General features: G+C 35.0%; 1 protein-coding gene across 12 annotated transcripts in view; it reads right to left on the bottom strand.

The window, feature by feature from the left end:
• Cspp1 (centrosome and spindle pole associated protein 1) overlaps nt 1-27385 on the bottom strand; it is a 129057-nt gene that overhangs the window by 61418 nt on the left and 40254 nt on the right. For 6 of the 12 annotated variants that reach the window (XM_069990849.1, XM_069990851.1, XM_069990859.1 and 3 more), the window contains 7 exons: nt 20221-20319; nt 17622-17692; nt 14912-15005; nt 12914-12971; nt 10751-10959; nt 8739-8860; nt 6875-6947 (listed from right to left, as the gene is read on the bottom strand). In XM_069990849.1, the coding sequence (XP_069846950.1) occupies nt 6875-6947; nt 8739-8860; nt 10751-10959; nt 12914-12971; nt 14912-15005; nt 17622-17692; nt 20221-20319 (726 nt within the window). Of the gene's footprint in view, nt 1-6874; nt 6948-8738; nt 8861-10750; nt 10960-12188; nt 12231-12913; nt 12972-14911; nt 15006-17621; nt 17693-20220; nt 20320-27385 lie in introns of all 12 variants that reach the window. The other 6 variants (XM_069990847.1, XM_069990848.1, XM_069990850.1 and 3 more) reach the window with 3 other exon arrangements.

Raw genomic sequence — 27385 nt, 5'->3', positions numbered from 1 at the left:
AGTGAGATAACAACTTTTTAATAGTTCTATATTTGTTTCTGTAATATTGGATTTTTTTCCTCTGCAATGACTGGCAAATTCTCTAGTCCATATAGAATTGAAATTTATTTTTGTAGAAGGATTCAAAATTTCTAATGCGATATTTTAAGTTTTGTTATTTTTTAGGTTTTATTCTTGAATCAGTATAAATACATTGTTAGAGAAACTGTTCTAAATTTTCTAATTCCTTGGCATAAAAATTTTCATATTTTCCTTTTTCTTCATTAACTTCAGTATTGAACTATTAATTTAGTCTTTGGAGGAATATAATTTATGTTTATGGACTGTCTGCTTATATATTGCATTTAATTAATGTCTACTCTTTTGTTATCTTTACATTGTTTCTTTGTGTTTACTCCATGGTTCTTTTTCCCACTTTTCTGGTGTGTGGCCTTAATTTTCATCTTATTTTACATATTTTGTAATTTCTTCTTTGTTTTCTAATTTCCAACACACAAAATTATTTTATTTTAAAAATAAATTTCTAGCTTAAATGGTTCACAAGATACCTACTGAAATTTATTAGGAATTATATGAAGGATTAGAATATGATTAGTTTTATAAATAAGTAGAATCAGGATAGATGGCAATGACTAAAAGAGTAACACTGATCAATATTTATCGTACTGAATGGAAGAGATAAAGGAGAAAAATGGAAGGGATGAATCAATCAAGATACATTGTACTGAAACAGACATGTTAGATTGAAAACCCTTCCTACAACCACTTAAAGATAAATTTTAGTGCATTTTACACATAAACTGACACGTTAAGTTGAAAGACTTACAGATAAGTTTTAAAATAAATGTAATTAAGTAGTACTTTTAGGTTACCTAAAAATGAAAAGATAAGCTAGGAACTGGTAGCTCACGCCTATAATCCCAGGAGGATTACAATCCCATAGAGGATTACAACTTGGGGCTATCACAAACAGAAAAATTTGCTAGATTCCATCTCTAAAATAACAAGCAAAAACAGTGCTAGAAGTGTAGCTCTAAAGGTAGAGTACCACTCTAGTAATCAAGAGTTTCTGTGGAGTAACACTGTTCAAAAGAATGTACTCAATACATGAGTTATGTAACTGTAACCCCTCTGTACATCACCTTTTTAATAAAAATAAATAAATTAAATTAAATTTGAAACCTAAAAACAACAAAGAAAAAGTTTTGAATTCAAACCCTAGTACCACCAAAGGAATGAAAAAAAAAGGGCAACATACCAAAATTTAAGTGATACAGTAAAAGCAGTGCTGAGAAATTTATAGTTGTAAACATACATACCCCAAAAAGAAGTCCAGCTGGACACCAATGGCACACATCTGTTATACTAACTAATCAAGAGGCTGAAAACAAGAGAACTACAGTTCGAGACCAGCTTAAGTGAAAAGTTTGTGAATCCCCATCTCAATCAGTATCAGGCACAGCGTTCAAGCCTATCACCTCAGCTACCACATGAAGTTTCATGTGGGAGAATCATAGTCTACAGCAAAAAGTGAAATCCTGTCCCAAAAAATAACTTCAGCAAAAACTAAAGGTGTGACTTAATTTTTAAAGTAACTGCTTAACAAGTAGAAAGTTCCATTTATCCTTCAACTTTCAGAGCCTAGAAAAACAACTAAACCCAGCAGACAGCAGAAGTCAAAAAATAGGAACTAGAAAAATAAAGAAAATTATTTTGAAACCAATAGCTAGATCTCTGCAAATGTCAACAAGATTGATAGATGTTTAACCAGATTGATCAGGGGGGTAGGACTGGGGTTCAGTGGTACAGCACTTGTCTAACATATAAAGTCCTGGGTTTAATTTCTAGTATAAACAAACTGTCCAAGAAGAGATTGTCAGTCATCTTCTACTCAAATCAAAAATTTTAAAAAGGAGCTGGCACCAGTGGCTCATTCCTGTAATCCTAGCTACTCAAGGAGGCTGAGATGTAAGGATCTTGGTTCAAAGCCAGCCTGGGCAGAAAAGTCCATGAGACTCTAATCTCCAATAAACCACCAGAAAACCAGAAGTGGTGCTGTGGCTCAAGTGGTACAGCACTAGTCTCGAGCTTAAGAGCTAAGGAACAGCGCCCAGGCCCGAAGTTCAAGCCCCATGACTGACAAAAACATTAAATAAAGGCAATTACTAATGATCTTATAAAAAAATTAAAAGAATTGGCTGGGCGCCAGTGACTCTGTATCTATAGTCCTAGCTACTCAGGAGGCTGAGATCTGAGGATCGTAGTTCAATGCCAGCCCAGGCAGGAAAGTCCATAAGACTCATCTCCAATTAACCACCAGAAAACTGGAAGTGATGGTGAGGCTCAAATGGTAGAAGACTAGCCTTGAGATGAAGAGCTGGGGGACAGTGCTCAGGCCCAGAGTTCAAGCCCCACAACCAACGAAAATTAATTAATTAAAAATTTAAATAATTGCAAGGTAATAGTATGAGCAAGCATATGACAACAAATCAACTACATGACTTAAATGAGATGGAAAAAATGTTAAAAACAGAAAATCTATAAAACTAAATCACAAAGAAAAGTGAATTTGAAATTAAAAATCTAGCCAGGATGAGTGCACAATACTATAATCTCAGGACTAAAGAAGCTGAGTAATGAGGATCTTAAGTTTGAGGACAGCTTAGACTGTCCTTTGTTCACTCCTCAGCACCAAGGGGAGAAAACTTAACAACAAAAGCACTAGGAGTAAAGGGGACAATTTTGATGGCTTTTGGCCCACACAAGTAGTTTAAATTCAACTCCAGTGCTAATGTAGACCAAGCCCTAGGGGATTCACATTATCAGTATAAACTTTTTCATACAATGAAAATAAATGAACTCCCTAACTCCTTCACCAACCTCTACTGGCAGATGACTTTTTCTAATCCAGCCATTCACTGAAGACCAGCCCTCAAAATACTGAGTAGGTCAACCTCTCCCTCGATTGCTCCAAGACCATACTCCTATTCCACGAAAAAATAGCCCATAATTCAGATTAACATATTACCTTGTAGAATACAGAAAAAAACACATACACACAACAACAAAAAAGATAGACCCAATGGCTTCACTGGTGAATTATACCAAATAAACATTTAAAGAACTAACACAATTCTTCCCAAAGTTTCCAAAAACCTAGCGAGGAAGAAACAACAATGCGTGAGCCCAACTAAACTCAGCCCGACACCAATGTCAAATGACACTACAAGAAAAGAAAAATATAGAACAGTATATTTTATGAACAATGATGAAAACTCAGCAAAATACCAACCATCAAATTCAGCAGCATATTAAAATGATTATATACATGACCAGGGGAAATTTATTCCTGGGATGCAATGACTTTGACATGAAAGTCAAACAATGTAATGAGGAGAAACACAGGACCATTTCAATTACTGAAGAAAAAAATATTTAACAAAATTCAACAAGCTAATAATAGAGATTACCCCATATGTGCAAAAAAAACCACAGCAAATATACATTCAGTGATAAAAGAAAAAAGGCTTTTCTTTAAGTTTAAGATCAAGGCAAGAATGTGCGCTTTGCCAATTTTACTGATTACTAATTTTAAACCACAGTAATTAAACAAGAAAAAGAAAATAAAAGGAATCCAAACTGGAAAGAAGTCCATCATCTCTGTTCCTATATATACAAAACCCTAAACATTACACACATACCCCCCCAAAATACCCTGATAAAATACATGAATTCAGAAAAGTAGCAGGTACAAGTCAATATACAAAAATCAGCTAAATGAACAACTGAAAACTACAAAAATAGTTTTACTTACAAACCACCAAAAAAGAATAACATACAAAAAAATTAAATATCTATACAATGAAAACTACAAAATACTGACAAAGTAAATTAAGGAAGCTATATGCAGGTGGAAATACAACTCAAGTTCATGGATTTTAAAAATCTGTATTATTAATCTACCAATCTACAGATTCAATGCATCTTTCTCAAAATTCTACTTATCTTTTTTAACAGAAATAGAAAATCCCGCCTTAATATTCAAATTGTGTGTCAAGGGGCTCAAAACAGTCCAAACAATATTGTAAAAGAAGAATGAAGCTCAAAGACTCATATTTTCCTCATTTCAAACTTTCAAAGCTACAGTAATCAAAACATTATTGTACTATAATGAAGACAGACATATAGACCAGGATATAGAAAACCCAGAAATAAACCCTCAAATATAAAGTCAAATGATTTTTTACAAGGATGTCATAATCATTCCATGGAGAAAGAAGAGTCTCTTCAAAAAATTGTGCTGGGCAATCCCACTTTTGGGCATTTACCCAAATGTTTACAAACAAGACCACACTAAAGCTACCAGCACAACTATGTTTATTGCAGCATTATTTACCATAGCTAAGATATGGAACCAACCCAGATGCCCCTCAGTAGATGAATGGATCAAGAAAATGTGGTATATATACACAATGGAATTCTATGCCTCCATCAGAAAGAATGACATTGCCCCATTTGTTAAGAAATGGAAAAACTTGGAAAAAATTATATTAAGTGAAATAAGCCAGGCCCAAAGAAACATAGGTCCCATGGTTTCCCTTATTTGTAATATCTAGTATATGTATGAGTCAAGCGGAAAAGGTCAGATAATGTGATGTCAGGAAAATGAACCCTTAGATGTGTATTTTAATGTTTTTTTCTCTCATGCATGTGTTTCTAACGCATTTATAAGATTATCTCTTTGTTGCTTTGTATGTCCCTCCCCCACAGTATAACCCCTGCTTTCACTATATTTGATGTCAGTATAACTAGTGGAGGAGATGGGGAAAAACCAGTTCTATAAGGATACAGGTGGACCTGTTGCAACAATGAGAAGCACAAGTTGTCATGTCCAAAACGAGCTTTACAACGTCGGTGCGGGGGGTGGGAGGTTGGGGGGGAGGGGGGGAAGGAATAGGATTGGGATGGGGGGGAGGGGGGAGGCTGGGAAGGGATGTGAAGGGTAAACAAAGGAGGAGGCTGCAATGCTTGGTAAGAAATGTACGCATTATCCTGCCCATGTAATTGTAACTCCTCTGTACAGTATGTTCACAAATAAAATTAAATTAAATTTAAAAAAAAAATTGTGCTGGGAAAACTAGATATTCACACATACAAAAGAATGAAGTTGAACTCCTATTTAAGATCATTTACCAAAAAAAAAAAAAAAATCAAAGAATCAAAGAATCCAAAGAACTAAAACTATTTTTTTAAATTTAGGAGAAAGCTAGGAATGGAGGCTCAATCCTATAATCCAAGAGGTAGAGATTTGAGGAATCATGGTTAAAGGTCGGCACAAGCATAGAAGTTAGAGAGCCTCAGTCTCACTCAAAGGCTGTTACCCCAGTTACAGGGAGAAGCACAATAACAGGCCTCAGAGGCAGTGGCCTGTTATGTCCAGTGAACTGGGGAAGCACAAATAGGAGAATCATAATCCAGAATAATTCAGGCATAAATTAAGTCACTATTTCAAAAATAACCAATGCAAAAAGGACCAGAAATGTGGCTCAAGTGGTATCGTGCCTGCCTAGCAAGTGCCTATGATATCCTGAGTTCAATCCCCAGTACCACAAGGGGGAAAAAAATGGCAGAGGTCTAGCATAGTCCTTCCAAGAAGGTACACAAAGAGCCAATAAGCACAAGATATGTTTAGTATCACTGAGCAATTAAGATAAATGCAAATTAGGGCTGGGAAGGTGGCTCAATGGTAGAGCGCTTGCCTTGCATGCATGAGGCCCTGGGTTCAATTCCTCAGCACCACATAAGCAAAAAAGTAAAAAGCCGGAAGTGGTGCTGTGGCTCAAGTGGTAGAGCGCTAGCCTTGAGCTGAAGAGCTGAGGGACAGCGCCCAGGCCCAGAGTTCAGGCCCCACGACCGGACCAAAAAAAATAAATGCAAACTAAACTAGAAAACTAGAAGTGTATTTACCATAGCATTTGTGAGGACTTAGGTTCAAACATCAAAGTAACAGAAAATGACAAGTGTGTCAAGTAGGTGAAGAAATTCAAATCCTTGTGGACTGTCAGAAGTATTACAAAATAGTACAGCCACTGTGGAAAATCGTGTGACAGTTCCTGAAGAATATTTTTCAAACTGCTACCAATTAACCTCAAGTTTCCCAAAGGGAAATTTGCACAGCAGTGTTAATGCAACCTTATTCACAGCAGTTAAAATGTTGAAGAAATCCAAGTAGGTGAATAAGCAAAATTTATGGCATATACATACAATGCACTATTATTCACTCTTAAAAGATTGTGACATATCGTGCCAAGAGGTGGCTCAGTGGTAGAGCGCTTGCCTTGCATGCCTGAGGCCCTGGGTTCGATTCCTCAGCACCACATAAGCAAAAAAGAAAAAATCCGGAAGTGGCGCTGTGGCTCAAGTGGTAGAGCGCTAGCCTTAAGCTGAAGAGCACCCAGGCCCAGAGTTCAGGCCCCACGACCGGACCCCCAAAAAACAAACATTGTGACATATGTATAATATAGGTGAAAATTAAAGACATCATGCTAATGAAATAAACCAGTCATAACAAGCCAGTCACAGAAACACGTCTGACTGCTCACCCTAAAGTACTTTAGGAAGAGTCAAAAAAACAGATAACAGAATAGCAGTTGATAGGAAATGAAGGTGAAAGAGGAGAGTGATAACATTTTATTTAATGGGTACCAAGTTTCAGCTTATAAACAATGAAAATATTTTTGAAGATGGCTCGCTAACATAATAAATGTATTAAATACAATAGAACAAGTACCCTTAAAATTATCACAAAATTTTATTATGCTCTTTTAATACAATAAACAAACAGAAACAATAATCCTTTTAATTTGTAACTTACACAATAGGTTGTGCTAGTTGATGTGTGACAGGGGCATAAGCTACAGGTTGTCCTCCCATCACTCTTGAATCATCTTAAAAGGAAAAAAAAAAGAATGAATTCCCATTTTATAACACTTTATGCCAAAAGGAAAAAGCACAAGACAAAAATATTTCCCAAGGAAAAGCATCAAGACAACCTTTTGGATTAAGAATTAGCAAAGAACAATACCAAAAAAACACATAAATAATTGTTCCTTAACTCAAAATACATACAAATTCTTGATTTTGTTTTGTATTTGATTCCCATTATATAGACCAGACTGAGCTGGAAATTCTTTGTAGCCCCAGGTTGGCCTCAAACTTTTGATCCTCCTCTTCAGCTTGTAACTGTGTTTTAAAACATACACTGTGTTTTGCCTATATTGTTTCCCCAGAACTCATACAGGAGTTTAATCCCCTAAGTCTTATTAACAGATTTAATCATTTTAATCTCAAGACAAAGTTTAGTGGTAGGACCTTGAAAATATTATATTAAGACTAGATGAAGGGCCTGAGCCCTATGATTAGATCTTGGTGGCTTTATTTTTTTCATTATTTAAAGAAGACATTTCTACTATCTGAAATCAAACCCATATGCATAAAATTTAACACACTTAATATACTCTGTACAAATGTACAGGGTACCCCTGTACAAATGGAAAAGATAAGTTTTATCATTTCTAGACTAATTTAATTTCTGTACAGTGCCAACTTAATACAGTAAACTGAAATCTTTCACCAGTTTCCAAAAATCAAACATATATAGAAATTATATATTTTATATATAATATAGAAATTATATGTATATATACACTCAGAATGAGAAAGAAAAAATAAAGGATGATAACAGCATGTTATGCATCAATAGCAGCAATAATTTTTCCAGGCTCTGTAGTCATCTAAACAAAATTCTAGATACATCCAGCACATGCCAAAAAAGAAAAAAGAAAAGCAAGGCCAAAAGTAAAACCACAGAAAACATCAAAATTCTGTATCTGTCATGGTACCTGACACCATTTTTTAATAACTTTCCCATAACCATCTGAAAGAAAACATCCTAGAGTAGCATCATTAAAAAACTGATCTGATAAAGCACAGTCACTACTATGTATCATTAAGGCAGGTAGAAGATATTTTACATTCTCAAAGGAATGATATAGTACTGTCCTTACATCTATGATACTAGATATCACTAGCATTAAAAAGACATCATTTGAGACTTGATTCTACTCTTCCAGCAGAGGGTCCAAAGGATAGTATGGCACAGCTCTGTAAAGAAATACACTTTCTTATGTAAGTATTCCTTGTACTAGTGTCAGAACATCAGCTAAAAGCTATTACAAAACAAATCAATAAGAACAATAAAACATCCTAGGAGTGGGAAGGAACAAACCAAACAAAACATCTTATAACAAGTGGATTTCATACAAAGCTGACTCTGAAGACAAGCAAGACTCAGCCTAACCGCTGTTTTTATACAATCTGTCATGTCTGAATGATTTAAACTCCACAGAAGGAGATGTCAAGTCATACTTTAAAGCATAAAGGGAGAAAAAGAGAATGCAGAGATATACACACTCCTGCCATGACATGATGCAGACAAGAGTCTGTGTATCTATTTGGACTTTAGGCTTCTAAAACTTGAGTGCAAATAAACTTCCTTTCTTTATAAAGCAGGTTTTCTGACACAGTATCAGAAATGTACTGGCACAGGAAATGAATTTATCAAGTGAATAGATACATGTGAATTAAAATTTTAAGGTTAAATTCATACTTCCCTTGTAGAAAACCAATTGTCCTTATTAAACCACTTGAAAAAGATGTTTACCCTATAGATCACTTACAATAAGCAAAACTGGGATCCAAAGTATTTCTGGCACCATAAAAATAGTATGCATCATCATAAGGAGTTCGATAGTTAGTAGCCATAGATGGTAGTAGGGGAGGTGGAGGCAGAGGTGCAATCCTATATCAAAAGAAAAACGGAAAATTCTTCTCATATTTCATTGTAAATTTTTTTTATCAAAATCATTCTTCTGCAAAACATTACTGAAAGTCCAATCACTAGCTTAGAAAAAGCCACAATCTCATTCTCATTGTTCATCAAAAACTATGAATCAAAAAGCAAATAACATAGCATAAAATTTCACAATTTGAGATACAACAGTTCTGTAAGACATAAACAAGTTAATATTTAATAATTAGTAGCCAATAGTGATACCAAGTAAAAAGAGATATTTTGTGTCCCTCTGATTAATACAGAAATAGACAATTACAACCAGAACAAACAAATGAAATAAAACAAGTACGTGCAGGGGCACTTAAATCTTTTTAAGGAGAGGTAGAAAGCTCCAAAGATTTCCCCCAAATGGAATTGCTTGAGCAACCAAAGACAATCCAGGAACCAAGAGCAAAGAGTTCAAAACTGCACAAATGACTCAGTGTGAGAAAAAGGATATAGTCAACCATAGTGTGAAGTAAAAATTACAAGTCAGTATAAGATCCTGGCATAATCTTCAGTGCTTTATAAATTATTTTAAGAAAACTTACTTTAACTTTTCACTAATCAGAAAACAGTTCTGTTATTTCTAACAGTACAGTACTTTCCAGAAATAAAAATGGTAAAGGAGCATTCCTTTAGATGAACAAAAAAATGATAAGGGGTATATTCTAGAACATTTTCATTTCTGCCCGTAACTTCAGAGATTCATATTGTATATTCCAAATTTTCTGAAGAGCTAAGAAGGCATTAAAGTTCTTCTCAAGTCACTCAATGAGCCTGACTTCACTATCTTCATTTAAAAGATGTCAATAAAGAAGCTGAGTAACTGTTATAAACGAAGCAGTTATAACCAAAACCTAAATTCTATACATTTATATAAGAGCTCAACTTCATAACATGTAATTGTAGACAACAAAAATACTATAGTATTTATTCTGAAGTTCAACAGAATTGTGTAGTTCACCCAAATTCCAGACACTAAAAGTCAACCATTTCAATCACTTCTCCAAAACTGAAACCACAATACAATCCATTAATTCCAATCCCTCCTAGTGTTATGAGTAGGAAAGACATTAAAGAAAACAAACAAAGCATCTGACAATACAGCAAATATAAGTCTACAATTTTGTTAGTACTATTTATGAAAGACCAAGCCCTGCTGAAAGAAGCGCAGCCTAGACATAGTTTTTTTTTTTAATCCACATTTAAACACATTCCATTAATTCACTCAGAATGAACAAACACAACAACAAAAAACAAACTTCAGGTCCCATAAAAAAGGAAGTAGACCAGAAAATATCAGTGCTGATAGAAGTTTTTTATGTATAGTCCAGAACAAAATACCTTTTACCTACAGAAATCATGTCTTTAACACCTAGGTTTTATCTCAATACTTTATTTCCAGGCATTTGAGGTTTTTAGCCCAAGTAATCAGAAAGAAAGAATTAAAGGAAACAGAAGCTAAAATAAAATCATTTGTAAATGAGTCATATTACCAACTTTTTCTGCTTAAGCTGAAGGAAAAATCAATGTTTGCCAAGTGGAAGTAACAAAATCGAGAATGTATACCTTTTATATAATAAAATATTTCATCAAAAATAAGTACTGAAATGTGCTTTAAATGCAATTCATTCAAAAATATAAATCCTTTTAACTAAGAGTATTAAGAGTATTATAAGAATTTCCCTTGTCTTATAATAGCAACAAAATGAATGAATTTCAAAACAAATTATTTGCCAAAACCACTATATAAAGGACTGTATCATCTGCTTCAGGATATCCTTCTAAACATCTATAAGTATAACAATACCTTACCTAATTCCCAAACACAAAACTTATATTTTAAACAAGCACCTGGGAGGCACCATTTCACCAAGAGTGCTGTGGAGTCCACTAGGCAAATCTTCATTTTGAGAAAGGACAGAATGAGCTGATGGGATGGGTGGAATAGATGAGGCAGATAAAGGAGGGAGAGGTGTCTGGAAAGCTACTCTGGGTCTCTCAGGTGGTATCTTATCTTCACGTTGTCTTGGTGCTGCACTAAACTGCTTTAGTCTATCGGGCTAAAATAAAGAGGGGAAAAAAGCTGTTACATAGAATCTTAAGTTAAATGCAGAAGGTCCTCAAAACATCCTCTATCCAGTCAAGCACTTAAGTATAAAACAAAATTTTACAGCTATAAAAGATTGTAAAGATTTAATTCTTATTTTATAAATGAGTAATTGAAGCTCTCTGAGGAGTACATAAGTCACCTAAAGACTTGCCATTAATAAACAATCAACAACTAGAGACAGATATTAAAATTTTTCCATTATACTACAACAAAATGATACTTTCTCCACTAATTACCATTTTTGTTATTATTCTGTAGAAAAGGGTGAGTAAATACTTTCTATAAAGGGTCAGACAGCAAATATATTAGATTTTTCAGGCCATCTGGTCTTTTTCCAATGATCCTACTCCAATGTACTGATAAAGCAGCCAGATAATATGTAAAGAATGAAAACTGTACTACTGCTGTGAAAATTTATAGAAATGCAGCAGCTGGGTTTGGCCACAGGTCAATGTGTTAATCTTGACTCATATAGCATCATTCATATATCCTTTTCTAAAATTTGAGCACCAAAAAGTAAGCTCAAATAGCAATCAATGTGTAACTCTTCTAACACTGATACATTTTTATAAATCAACTTGACATTGTATGAGTTTAAGTTCAAAGTTAAATTTTAAATATCTGTGAAACTACAAAATTTAATATGCCAGTATATTACCTTCAAAAGTTCAAGATTATAAAAAGGAAACTTTGGATTGCAAAATCTACTTCAAAGGTATTCACTGAGAAGAAAAAATGTTTTAGAATTTATCTTATATGCTTGTGCAAGGCATAACTTATTGAGAATAACTTCTAAGGTTATTTAATGTAAAGTTTTTATTCTATAACTAGTAGGAGCAAATGGGGGAGATACTGGCACAGTACTAAATTTTTTTTGAAAGAGGACTGGTGCTGGGGATAGACCGCAAGGTTCAATAAAAAGATACTGAGTTACAACCCCAATATTAAAGTTTTTTAAATGGAAGACAGAGTAAAAGTCAAAAGTTGTCTACAGTCTAATAACAATTCAAATAAGCTTAATTTTCAGGGTTTTCTGTATCCTTTTTAAAGACTCAACTTCAATAAAATTGAAGGCTTTAAACACCATTTAAAAATGAAAACAAAAATTTGCCTTAGCAAATAAATACTACATATTCAACTACAAAAAAGTACATTGTGTTAAGAGCAATAAATTGTTACCTCCTCCTTACTTAACTGCAATGATGAGAGAAATTCATTCCACTTAATGATGAGAATTGCAAAATTAAAGTAAAAATAAGATTATTATCTCTCTAGCTTTACAATAAATAACAATTACTAAAATACTTAAACTAGCACTAAAGTTTTCAATTTCTTTCAAGATCACTCAAGTAAGAAAGGTAATCAAGAAATAACCAAGAAAAATATTAAATTAATTTTAAATTAAACTTTCTTTTGAAGAGCACATATGATGCAAAGTAAAATAATTTAAAACAAAGTAAAAGAATTATACACAAATTTAAAAAATTTTCCTAGAGAATCATACAATAGTAACAGTTATGAGTTGTATTTTTTGAGATCTAGTTTATTATTGTTCAAATTGATCTACTTTTTCAGTTTCCCAATACTCTTATCCCCACATGCCACCACATTTAAGACTAATTTGAATTAAAGATTGAACTTTTTTTTTTTTTTTTTGGGGGGGGGGGGGAGTCCGGTCGTGGGGCCTGAACTCTGGGCCTGGGCGCTGTCCCTCAGCTCTTCAGCTCAAGGCTAGCACTCTACTGCTTAAGCCACAGCATCACTTCCAGCTTTTTTCTTTTTGCTTATGTGGTGCTGAGGAATTGAACCCAGGGCCTCGAGCATGCAAGGCAAGCGCTCTACCACTGAGCCACCTTCTCAGGCCTAAAGATTGAACATTATTAAAAGATTCCAAGAACGCTTACCGATTTTTCAGGGTCTTGTACTCCAGAAGCTGCAACTGTGAGTTCTAAATCTTTTTCTCTAACAAAATTAAAGTTTTATATTTATTAAAAAGTTATAATACTATCAACATTATAACCACTGATGAAACAAACTTTCACTCAAGTCTACTAAATTCATAAGCAAAATACAATGCCTTTAAATGACAAAAGCCTTAATATCAAAAACAAATTTTCTGATAGTACACAATAAATTAGAACTTAAATAAAAGTGACTTAGAATATTTCAAAACCAGTGTGCTGGTACTTCAAGGGCAAAGTAATTTATAAAGTCCTCTTTTAGGGTCCAAATATATTTTCAGTTCACAATGAAAAAGCTAAAAAAAATTAACTGTAATTCCTTATTAGAAATTCTAATAAGCCAGGTGCTGGTGGCTCATGCCTGTAATCCTAACTATTCAGGAGGCTGAGATCTGAGGATCGAGGTTCAAAGCCAGCCAGGGCAGGAAAGGCTGGGAGACTCTTATCTCCAATAAACCACTTAGAAAACTGAAAGTGGGTCTGTAGTAAAGCGCTAGCCTTGAGCTGAAGAGCTCAGAGACAGTGCCCAGGCCGAGAGTTCAAGCCCCATGACTGACAAAAAATTTAAAAAAAAAAGAAAGAAATTCTAATAAGAATTTTTAAGGAAAAAAAAATGTTAAAGAGGGCTCATATCACATAGTAGATAATAGCTTCTTCTTAGGGTCAATGAAAACAAAAAGATAATAGCTCTCAAATGGTCTAGAATTAGAACTCTTCATAATTTTAAGCAATAACTAATATTTCACAATATTTTCACACTGAGGAATATACACAATACCTGTGAGTCACCACATTTGTTTTTTGTGTTTTGTTGCTGTTTTTTTTTTTTTTTGTGAAAATACTGTAAAGAGGGGTTACAATTACATGGGCAAGATAACAAGTACATTTTTTTGTTGTTGTTGTTTTTTGCCAGTCATGGTGCCTGAACTCTGGGCCTGGGCACTGTCCCTCAGCTCTTCAGCTCAAGGCTAGTGCTCTACCACTTTAGCCACAGCACCACTTCCAGCTTTTTCTGCTTATGTGGTGCTGAGGAATCGAACCCAGGGCCTCATGCATACAAGGCAAGCACTCTACCACTGAACCACCTTCCCAGCCCCACAAGTACATTTCTTTTTTTTTTTTGGGGGGGGGGGTCCGGTCGTGGGGCCTGAACTCTGGGCCTGGGTGCTGTCCCTCAGCTCTTCAGCTCAAGGCTAGCGCTCTACCACTTGAGCCACAGCGCCACTTCTGGCTTTTTCTGCTTATGTGGTGCTGAGGAATAGAACCCAGGGCCTCGGGCATGCAAGGCAAGCACTCTACCACTGAGCCACCTTCCCAGCCCCACAATTACATTTCTTATCAAGCATTGTTGCCTCCTCCTTTGTTTCCCCTTCCCATAACCCCTCCCTTGCCCTCCCACCCGATCCTTCCCCCCCACCAAAGTTGTAAAGTTTGTTTTTCAACATAAGGACTGGTACATCTCATTGTTTCAATGGTCCACCTGTATCCCTATTTAAAGGATTTGTTTTTTCCCTTCCCCTCCACAAATTGTAACAACATCAAATACGGTGAAAGCAGGGGTTATACCATGGAGGAGGGACATACAAAGCAACAAAGAAATCATCTTATAAATATGTTAGAAACAATTGCATGAAAGAAAAAAAAAACATTTGAATATGCTTACAATTCCATACTGAAAAATACAGAAGACATTTATATTTGTTACTATATAGGGGATAATATAAAGGGCATTCAGGTAACATTAAATACTACTCTATATCAAAAATTGAACAACTCAATTGCCATGCTGATTGACAATGAATGTGGTGACTGCAATATAAAATGATTTACAAATCAAAACATCATATTTAGAAAAGCAGCCCCTTATTTCACCATCATGTCATTTTACAGGAATGAATTTTAAAGTTAAAACATTTGTGCTAAATGCAAACCTTTCATTACCGTCTCTTGTTCTTCTGTTGCTCAGCCATTTGTTCCAATAGTTCTTGTCTATATTTCTCTTTCCTTCTCTGAATGAGTTCTCGATCTTCACCTCCTGGACAATGGTAGGAAAAAACCTTTACATATCACATCCAACTAACAAAGTTTTAAAGCTTTATTTTTAATTGTTCAGAGTAATTACTGAACATGGAAGAAGTACAGAAGGAAAAAAATCACATGCATCAGTACTATTTCATAACTATTTCAAAATATATGAGTTTGTATCATGTGTCAATATAACGTAGATTATTTATTCCTAAGTATTTGCCTTTAGTGGAAAACTTTCCAAAATAACAGAAATTCTAATCCTCACTCCCTTTTTTTTCCACGATTTTGGTTAATACCTCCCCTTAATACCTTTCATAAGTCTCGTCAAGTGTCCATTCTAACTGAGTCTCTTGAAACCAAATGCCTTTTTTGTTTCTTTCTAATGTACCAATATATCAATGTAACCTCCATTGCTCGTCCTCTTCTTATTCATTTCACGTAAGAATCTCCTTTCGTTTCTGAGGACCACAAACCTTGGATAGATTGTTTGCATTTCACAATGTCTTAGCCACTTTCCTCAATACACTCAAGCATACATAACCTCTTTAAAATTAACACTAGCCAGTGATAGTGGCTCACACCTATAATCCTAACTACTCAGAAGGCTGAGAGCTAAAGATCAAAGTTCGAAACCAGCTTGAGCAGTAAAGTCTATGAGACTCTTTTCTCCGATTAAACACAAAAAGCTGGAAGTGGAGGTATGGCTCAAGTGGTACAGTGCCAGCCTTGAGCAAAAAGCTAAGAAAAGCACCCAGGCCCTAAGTTCAAGCCCCCGTACTAACATACACAATAAGCAACGTTAACCACATCAGCAGCCTACCCAGCAAACATCAACTACAAAGAAGAAAAATAAACATACATACACACACACACACACACACACACACACATACACCTGTGTGTGTGTGTGTGCTCACGCGCACATGCATGCACCTTTCTCTTGGTATCACTTATGTAAAAATCCAACTGTTAAAAACTTTTTGATCAGCTGGGCGCCAGGGGCTCACGTCTGTAATCCTAGCTACTCAGATGGCTGTAGATCTGAGGATCACGGTTCAAAGCCAGCCCGGTCAGGAAAGTCTGTGAGACTCTTTATCTCCAATAAACCACTAGAAAACCGAAAGTGGCGCTGTGGCTCAAGAGGTAGAGCACTCGCCTTGAGCTGAAGAGCACAGGGACAGCGCCCAAGCCCCATGGCTGACAAACACAAAACAAAACTTTTTGATCCAAGGGAAAATATTACTTCACAAATCACTATCACAAAATTAGCTCTAAATCTAGATGTATACAATCTGAACACTACAAATCACAGAGTATCAACAGGCAGTGTGTGTCTACTGCCTTAATTATTTATTGGTCTTCTACTCTCAGTGGGTATAAAACCTCTGAATTTATCCAACAAGTACAAATGTCAGAAACAGTAAAGCTTCCAGAGGAGTAACAGGAATTATGTTAAGATTACATATAGCCATTTCAGGAAAACAAAGGTCTAAGAATATATGACCCTAAATCAAAATTAAAGTTGCTGACTTTTTTCAGTTGAATGAACTTAGCATGTTATCCAATTTCCTTATACATTACTAAAACCAAACTTCAATTAATCTTTCTAATAATTTCCATTAAAAGAACAGACCTCTTTTTTTTTCACTTAATGGCACAAACAGGAAAAGAAGGTCTCTCCAAACTTTTTCCAAATTGAATCATAACACGAATAACACAGCAAATCAAAAAGTTTGTATTTACAATGGATGCCAGTGGCTCACACCTGAATTCCTAGCTACTCAGGAGGCTAAGATCTGGAAAAACAAGGTTCAAGGCCAGCTCAGGCAGAAAACTCTGATAGACTCCATCTCCAAAGTAACAGGCAAAAAGCTGGGTTAGAAGAGAAGCTCAAGAGATAGTGCCAGCAAAGCAAGCAAGACAACCATGTATGAGGCCCTGAGTTCGAACCCCAGTACAAGTTAATATAAGCTAATATAATCAACTTATATTAGCTTCAATGACATGCTAGTATATTTTATATTAGCTTATATTCAGTAATTATATTCACTTATATTCAGTAATGAACTTGACCTCTAACAAAAGTAAACAGAAATTTCAAATATCATCAAGATTTGGAACAAAAAAGGTTCTCAGGAACTACATGGAAAGAACAAAGGAAAAAGGTATTAGTTCAAAGAAATGGAAATAAAACACAAGTCAAATTTTGGTAAACTGATAAAACAATATATATAGAAAACATCATATGTAACATAGAATAAAAACAAGCTTGTATACAAACAAGGGGCTAATAACATAAAAAATTAAAAGCTTATTACTGAGAATGCAGGCCCTGAGTTCCAGCCCCAAAGAATAAAATAAAAATAGAAAGCTTATGATTGAAACTGTTATTTCACTTATTAACAATGATAAGCACATCATTAAGTTATTTGACTCTACTTGCACATAATTATACAATTCAAGTAAAATGCTTACTTATTTAGCTCATTTCTTATAAGAAAGTAAGCACTTACAAACGTTTTATATTACTGGTAAAAGTAATAGTTCTTAATACTGAGTTTTCATGAAAGACCTTTATTCAACGTTTTGCAAAAGTCTCATCAACTAGAAGCTTTGTACATACCAAAGAGCATCCCCGCAAAAGGACTACAGATATCTTGATTAGCAGACGTGGATGGCTCATTATCCCGAGCACTAAAATAAAAAGAAAATATTAAAATCCAGATAATTCTCAAAAAGTAAAATCTAGATATGAAGCCAGGCACTGGTGGCACACACACACACACACACACACACACACACAGGCCCATCACAGTGCTATCAATACTGTAATATTTACATATTTTTAAGTAATAAAAATATGATCTTTTCCTTCAACTTACTTCACTAACTCTGTAAATTCAAAAATTAAAATATTTTTAATAAAAACATTTATCCAGGAAGAAAAGTTAAGGTAAGCATATACAAGTCCTAAAAAAGTGAGAGCACAACCTTTACAGACACTTGGAAAAGATTAATCCTAAAAGATACTCTTCTTTCAAAAACAGGCATAAGGGGAAAAGAACAATAGCTCTCTCAAAAAAAAAAGAAGAAACTTAATTATAACCAAATAGCAAATTCTCTTATGTTCTTACTTTAAAAGACACCTTTCTTGATAATCATATTTTCTTCATTATAGACTATAGACTAGTATAGACTAAACCCATTTATTCTTTTTGTTGTTGTATATTAGTTGTACAGAATGAATCCCGTTGTAGTATTTGGGCAGGGGGGACGGTGGTAGTCATGGGGCCTGAACTCTGGGCCTGGGCGCTGTCCCTCAGCTCTTCAGCTCAAGGCTAGCACTCTATCACTTGAGCCACAGTACCACTTCTGGCTTTTTCTGCTTATGTGGTGCTGAGGAATTGAACCCAGGGCCTCATGAATGCAAGGCAAGCACTCTACCTCTGAACGACCTACCCTGCCCTCACTGTAGCATTTTTTTTTCACTGTTGCATTTTTATACATGAACATACTACACTTTGGTCATTCACTTCTTTTCTTATCCCCTCTTCTGTCTTCTTCCTCTTCCCTAATTCCCTTTCTACTTTGATGTCTTATTTTTTTCTGTATAAATATTAATACTGTAGAAATATGCAGAGGGATGCTGAGTGATCCTAACTGATCCTAAGAATGCAGGACTGATATGGTAGGCAAATAACCCAGCCAGGAGCCAAGATTCACTATAGTCAGAAGTCAAGGGTCAAATCATAGCTCTGCCCTGTTTCATCTTGTGAAATATAGATAATGGTTCCTCATAAATTTACCAAGGATTAAATGAAATGATGCTCATTGTTTAAAATCTGACAGTGCTCAAAACATTTCAGCTACTTCATTATATTTGCATTATTCCCAAACATTTTCTGGATTAAACCAAATTATAGTATTAGTTGAAGAGATGTGATTCTGGACAGGGTATTCTTTGTGCCTGGCATGGAGTATGGACCCAACTTCCATTTCAAACATCTCTAAGTGCATAATATCCCATAATGGTCTTGTCAAAATTTAAGGGAAACTTTTCAGTTTGTACATATTGTGTGTACCATAAAAACAATAACACTTCCTCAATAAATGAAGAGAAGTTGTTTTTGTACACCTCTATTTGTGAAAGACACAATTTCTTGAGATCTCCACTATATGGGCCACCTTGTATTCTGTGAAACCCATCACAGTTTTGATCCTCTCATCAGAAAATGTAGATTGTCTGCTTTTCAGATGACCACAATTACAAAGCTGGATGCACACAAGGACCAGTCACAAAAACACAGGCTTATAAAATTGGCTTTGGGGACTATTTCTTTATGAATATAGTTCATTTACTCTTTAACTGTTATACCCATGAGATAATCAATAGTATACCAAAATGTGTTATCATTGTCTATTGTACTATGTAAAGATGCCAATGAAGCGTCCTGCCACGTTTAAATAAATCCCCTTCTAAAATGTAAAAAAAAAAAGAAAAATTAATACACACATATGGCACAGGAAAGCCACAAAATCATAAACTTTCTTTTCTATAGACAGAACTATATAAGAAATAATCATTAAAAAGTATGCATAAAGATATCTACTCAGTAAGCTAAAAGTCAAAAGTAAAGTTTTGAGGTCTGAGGATATAGCTCAAGTGGCAGCATGTCTGTCTAGCAAGTGTGAAGTCCTGAGTTCAAACAAAAGTACCACCAAAAATAAAGTTTAAAAAATACTTCACTACAGAATTTAGGAATTTTCCATTTATTTTGTCACGTTCTATCACTATGACTCAAAAATATTTAAAATTCATTATTAGCCCATTTTTCTTTTCATTATTTCAGATACACACATATATAAATATATATATATATATATATGAATTACATATTATAGGTAAAAATTCAGAACACCCTGGCAAATTTTAGAAACAAAAACGTGTTCTTCAAAAGAAATGATGTAGGGCTTGGGATAGACCTTAGTGGTAGAGTGCTTATCTAGCTAGCATACACAAGGCCCTGAGTTCTAGCCCCTGCACTGCAAACAAACAAACAAAAAAGCCATAAAGTATTATCTCCTTACCCTGTTTTCTTTCTCACTAAGCAAGGAACCCTGTTAATATACTATACCTCCCTATTTTTCAGTAAGCCAGTTTTAGACATGTGCTAGTTCATTATGTAGTGACTTAGGGCCAGAATTTATATTACATACTATACCTTTTATTTCCAGCAGATGAAATTCGTATGTTTGACTGCTCTGTAACATCATCATCATTCTCCATAGGAGTCATATACCCTCGTCTGTTTCCATGAATCCTTAAAAACATATTAGCTTACACAACATGTTCCACACACAGTGGACCTTCTTATATCTCTTTGTTTGGAGTTTTAACATTTAATATTGGAAACATTAAAGGAAACAAAGTGTTATGAAGACATCTTTTATAAACACATTCTCAATTCAAGTGAGATCTATTAAGTTTGATCTGCTGGTTAACAAAAAACATAAGAGTTTAGAATTTTCTTTACCGGACTTCATAAATTCTAGGAAAGCACTCTACTACTAAGCTACACTCCCAGCCCCTAATAGCCTTTTGGTTTTTTTAATATTATTATAAATTATTTAAATACAACTTTCAGAAGTTTTTCATTTCAAAATAACAAAATTCAAATATATTTTTTCTGTTTGGGTGTGGTGGCAACATACCTGCAATCCCAGCAATCAGGAGGCTAAACTAAAACATGAAAGGATGGGGCTGGGAAGATGGCTCAGTGGTAGAGTGCTTGCCTGACATGTATGAGGCCCTCAGTTCAATTCCTCAGCAACACATGAGCAGAAAAACAGGAAGTGGGGCTGAGGCTCAAGTGGTAGAGCCCTAGTCTACAGCTGAAGAGCTGAGGGACAGCACCCAGGCCCAGAGTTCAGGTCCCACAACTGACAAAAACTTTTTTTAAAAAGCCATGAAAGGATATACTTATACAACACATGTTAAAGCATGGTTTAATACACTAAAAGATTTTTATGGCAGTCCTGGGGTTTGAACTCAGGCTTTGCACTTGTTAGGCAGGTACTCTACCATTTGAGACTGTCCTTTAGCCCTTTTTGCTTTATTTTTTTAATAGGGTCTTGTGTTTATATAGGTCACCTAGGCCACAGTTATCCCTTTTAGACTTCTTATGGAGTTGAGATTATAGATAGGCACATATTAACATTGGTTGAGATGGTGTGTCTCAAACTTTTTGCCCGGGATGGTCTCAAACCAAGATCTCTTTATCTCTACCTCTCAAGTAGCTAGGATTATAAGCATACGCCACTATACCAGGCTTTATACTTTTTTAATCACTCATTTAGTAAGTGAATTATGAAGCACTTTCTGCATGGCAAGTACTATTCTAAGCACTGGATATATATAGTTCCTGCACCCATGAAAATTATATACAAAATTCAAAATGAGATTTCTTTTGAAGTCAAAATTATGGATTCTAGGAAATTATTTCACATATATACAACGAACTGAACATAAAAGAGATCAGCAGTCTTAACATTAAACTAAATAGAGACAATCATAACATTTGCTAACACTTGACATATAAGAATATTATCAAAAGAATAGGACACATTATTTTTTAAAATAGTCTAACATAATCAATGCACAGAAAATGATTGGCTCAGTTTACTTACAAGGTCATAAGTGACAAAATAAAAGATGAAAATATTTTTATTCTCTTTTCAAAAACAATTTTAAAAATAAAAAAAGTTTTTCAATTAAATTTTTTTCCATTTGGCAAACACTGATTGTTTTCTAATTTAATTTGTGACACCAGAGAAACCAACATGACTTTTATACCAACATTGATTAGCATCCATGAAAATTAGCACTTAATAAGTCATATTTCTTTGTTGTTGTGGAATTTGTAAACTATATTGTCTTTCTCAAGAGGAATTACAGAAATATGGTTGTTCAATTATTATTCAATATTTAAGATGAATTTCACTATCATACTAGCAAAATTTGCAATTTTTAGATTTAAAAAAAAGAACTTATTCTCCATAGAATCAACATATAAAAGTCTTCACTTTGCTTCCACCACACAAGCTATAGGCATCATCTGTGGAGAATCAGTTTTTGGCTTTTAATAATTACAAATTGGCATGATACATCAATGACTCCCACTTTTATATATGTAAATTTCACACATTATTTTAAAATAGTTGATTTTTATCTAACCTAAAAGCCTACTCAAACCTTTTTTAAATTGACACAATTTAGTATCATTACCTAGTTCTACCATTTAAATAATTCAAATTCAAATATGTAGGTGACAGTGCTAGATACCGATTTATATACTCTAGATTCATACAAATACACCTATGAAGATTTAGAGCACTGAAACTACCTACATAGAAAAGCTGATTGCAAAAGCAAGGCTCTCCTAGCACCTGAAAAAATACAGGGTTTAGGATGGTTCTCACCACTGCCAGAACTAGTAACACTATTTCACATACTTGTACCAACAATACAGTCTATGACAAAATACCTGCTTTCCTTCAGGGAGCCTTGAATTTTAGTACATACTAAAAAGGGTGCCTAACATTACCAGCCCTGACATTATCAGCCTTCCATGAGCACTGAGTCTCTAATAGGATTCCTGGTAGATACTTCCACATGCTATCACAATTCAAGGCTGGAGAAATTAACCATCTCTTATATACCTTTTCACTGGACTCTTAGAAATTAGTGTCTTGTTTCCTTCTGACTATATCCCATGAACACTTTCCCTTTGCTGGGTTTCCTTTGTATTCATTTCTGTAATAAACCACAGCTAGATACAAAACCTTTTGAGTCTTTCTATAGAATCACCAAACCTGAGAGTCACTGTAGGAACCTAAAACCTAACTCACAAAAGTTAATTAACTGATGTAGTAAAAAGCTATGTAAAGCAGTACAAACTTTTAAAAACTGAGAAATTAAGCTAAAACAATTTTAATACTCAATATCTACAGACTCAATTCTCCAATTAAAAGACAGAATGTTGCAAATTGGATAAAAAGGCAACATATAACCATTTGTTTTCTATAAAAATGTAACTATATGACAAAACAAACTGACTTTGGGTGAAAAACTAGAAAAAGATCTTCCAAGTAAACAGACTCAGAACAGGAAAGAGCAACTATAACCATATCCAAAAGACTTCAAACCAAAATTGTTAAACATAATTGCACTTAAAACAAACACACAGCCGGGCGCCGGTGGCTCACGCCTGTAATCCTAGCTACTCAGGAGGCTGAGATCTGAGAATCGCGGTTCAAAGCCAGCCCGGGCAGGAAAGACCGTGAGACTCCTATCTCCAATAAACCACTACAAAACCGGAAGTGGTGCTGTAGCTCAAGTGGTAGAGCGCTCACCTTGAGCTGAAGAGCTGAGGGACAGCGCCCAAGCCCAGAGTTCAAGCCCCATGACCGACAAAAAAAAAAAAAAAAAAAAACACACACACACACACTCCAACTCAATAATAAATGTAGATGACTTCAATACCCACTCTCACTAAGAGGTAGGTTATTTTAAAAAATCAGATTTAAGTGACACCATAGGTCAATTGGACTTAAAAGAAATTTACAGAATATTGCATCTAGCAGCTGCAAAATACACATTCTCCTTAGCAGTCCCTGGAACTTCCTCCAAATAGATTAAATCCTAGGATATAAAGTAAGTCTCAGCAAATACAAGAAAACTGAAATAATCTCCTGAATTTTGTCAGATCTTAATGGAATAAAACTAGAGGTTAACAGGAAAAGAAACTACAGAAAAATTTCATACTCATAGAGACTGGATAAAACACTGCTAAAAGATGAGGTCACAAAAGAAATAAAGAAAAAAATCCGAAAGTTCCTAGAATTCAATGAAAATTGAAACAACCTCCCAAACCTTCTGGGATACAACAAAAGAAGTTCTAAGAGAAAGTTTGTAACTTTTTTAAGTCTACCCTGGGAAGGCAGAGCAGACTCTTCCCTCTGCTTCCCTAAGTACCTTATAACTTTGAGTACACACATTAATGAAACTAAGCGATCTCAAATTAATACTTTTAATGATATACCTCAAATTCCACAAAAAAAAAGCAACAACAAGGATTTAGCTAAACATAAAACCAGCAGAAGGAACTGAAAAATAAAGACTAGGGGGAAAAAAAAATCAATGAAAGTGAGACTAAAAAAAATGAAACAAGGGAGACTAGGAAGGTGGCTCAATGGTAGAGTGCTTGTCTTGCACGCATGAGGCCCTGGATTCGATTCCTCAGCAGAAAAAGCCGGAAGTGGTGCTGTGGCTCAAGTGGCAGAGCACTAACCTTGAGCTGAACAGCTGAGGGACAGCACCAGGCCCAGAGTTCAGGCCCACGACCAGCATAAATAAATAAATACATACATACATACATACATACATACATACATACATAAAACATTGGCTCTATAAAAAGATAATATACAGTTGACAAGCCTTTACCCAATCTAACCAGTAAAGAAAAATGACTCAACAAGAAAAAACAAAGATGCCCATGTGATTGTAACTCCTCTGTATGGTATTTTCACAGTTAAAAACAAAAAACAAACAAACAAACAAAAAAACAAAAAACAAAGAAACAACCCAGAGACAAAAATGATGATTTTACAACAAACACAAGTAAAATCCAATATTTCAAAAACCTTTAGTCAAATATACTGGAAAATCTATTTGAAACGGATACATATCTAGATAATCTCAAATACCAAATTGAGCCAAGGGTACATAATCCATCTAAACAGATCTATAACAAGAGACCAAAACATAAAAAGGAAAAATCTCCCAACAAAGAAAAGCTCAGGACTCCATAGATTCTAGCTAAATTCTACAAGACTTTTAAGGAGACCAATACTCCCAAATTTCTCCATTCCAAGCAAGGAAATCAATATTGCCAAACTCATTCTATGAACCTACTAGCATTACACTCATTTCAAAACCAAACCAAGACACACACACACACACACACACACACACACACACACACACACACACACACACACACACACACAAAACTATAATAGACTAATTATTTAGATGAGCAGATACACAAATTCTCAATAAAATAAAATTAAATAACCTATCAAAAAAGCATATATTATGATGAAGTTGATTTCATTCCAGAAATGCAAGGCTAGCTTAACATATGTAAATCAATAAACATTAATAACCACATGAACAAAATGACAAAATAATCATTTCAGTTGATGCAGAACAAGGCCTTTGACAAAATAAAATATCATTTAATGATAAAAGCTATGAAGAAACTATGAGAAGAAGCTGGGCACCAGTGGCTCATGCCTATAATCCTAGCTACTCAAAAGACTTGGATCTGCGAATCAAGGTGCAAAAACATCCTAGAAATACATATTCAAGTGATTTCTGTCCCTAAGTACAGCAAAAAGACAGAACTAGAGGTGTGACGTGAGTGGTAGAGTGCCAGCCATGACAAAAATGGCCAAGTGAGAGCATGAGGCCCTAAGTTCAAGCCTCAAGAGGGAAAGGAAGGCACAAAAGGAAAAATATGAAAGGGAGGAAAAAGAAAAAGAGAAAAGAAGTTGGGAGTAAAGGAATTTACCTTACATTATAAAAGCCATGTATCACAAACTGAGAGTCAACATCAATTCTCAACAAAGGAAAAACTGAAACCATTTCCTCTACTAAACAGTAACAAACTCTCATGCAATATCCACAGCAATAAGATAAAAAGAAATGAGAGGCCTAAATAGGGAAGAAAGAAAACAAACTATCCTTATTTGCAAATCATATGACCCTATACCTAAAAAGACCCTAAAGGTTCCATCTCAAAATTCCTACAGATAGCCAGGTACTGGTTGTTCCTGTCTGTTGCTCCTAGCTACTCAGGAGGCCGAGATCTAAGAACTGTGGTTGGAAGCATTCTTGGATAGCTAAGTGTGTGAGATTCTTATCTCCAATTAACCAGCAAAAAGCAAGAATTGCAGTAGAGTTTGAAATTTGGTATTGATATTCCTCCAATACTGTTCTTTCTGCTGAGGATTGTTTTTGCTATCTGGGGTCTTTTATTGTTCCATATGAATTTTTGAGTTGCTTCTTCTATTTTATTGAAGAATGAGGTTGGAATCAAAACAGCTTGGTACTGGCACAAGAACAGAACTGAGAATGAATGGAATAGAACTGAAGACCCAGAAATGAACCCACAGACCTACAGCCACCTAATCTTCGATAAGGGAGCTAAAAAATAGAATGGGAGAAAGACTGTTCAGTAAATGGTGCAGGCAAAATTGGTTAAACACCTGTAGAAAACTAAAGCTAGATCCTTCTATATCATCCTGCACCAGAATCAACTCCAAATGGATCAAAGACCTCAAGATCAAAGCAGACACCCCGAAAACATTACAGGAGGAAATAGGAGAAACTAAAGGGCTCCCTGGCTCAGGCTGAAATCTTCTTAATAAAGACCCAGAAACACAACAAATCAAAGAAAGGTTGGACAAATGGGATTGCATGAAACTATAGAGCTTCTGCATAGCTAGCAAGAATAATAGAAAGCCCACATTGGGAGATCTTTCACTAGCCATACAATAGACAAGGGGTCTCATATCTACAATATACTTAGAACTCAAAAAATTAAATTCCCCAACAACAAATCCTCAAAGAAACAACTGCCCATAAACAAGTGGGCTAAAGACTTAAGACAAACTTCTCTGAAGAGGAAATAAGAATGGCCAATAGACACATGAAGAAATGCTCAACTTCCCTCGCCATAAAAGAAATGCAAATCAAAATAACATTGAGATTCCACCTCATCCCAGTTAGAATGGCAAAAATCAAGAACTCTAATAACAACAGATACAGGAGGGGGTGAGGCCAAAGGGGAACCCTACTGCATTGTTGGTGGGAGTGTAAATTTGTTCAACCACTTTGGAAAGCAGTATGGAGGTTTCTCAAAAGGCTACACATAGAGCTCCCCTATGACCCAGAATCCCATTTTTGGGCATTTACCCAAATGATCACAGACAAGGCTATACTAAAGCTACCAGCATAACTATGTTCATTGCAGCATTATTTACCATAGCTAAGATATGGAACCAACCCAGATGCCCCTCAGTAGATGAATGGATCAAGAAAATGTGGTATATATACACAATGGAATTCTATGTCTCCATCAGAAAGAATGACACCGCCCCATCTGTTAGGAAATGGAAAGACTTGGAAAAAATTATATTAAGTGAAATAAGCGAGGCCCAAAGAAACTAAGTTCCATGGTTTCCCTTATTTGCAATAACTAGTATAAGTCTAGGACAAGCAGAAAAGGTCAAAAGCTATGTACATATGACCATATTAGA

Source organism: Dipodomys merriami, unplaced genomic scaffold, assembly GCF_024711535.1.
Source record: "Dipodomys merriami isolate MVZ:Mamm:240054 unplaced genomic scaffold, mDipMer1.0.p SCAF_4, whole genome shotgun sequence".
In the NCBI taxonomy this organism is placed as follows: Eukaryota; Metazoa; Chordata; class Mammalia; order Rodentia; family Heteromyidae; genus Dipodomys; species Dipodomys merriami.
The sequence above is the reverse complement of the archived record's forward strand: the minus strand, read 5'-3'. Positions and strand labels throughout refer to the sequence as shown.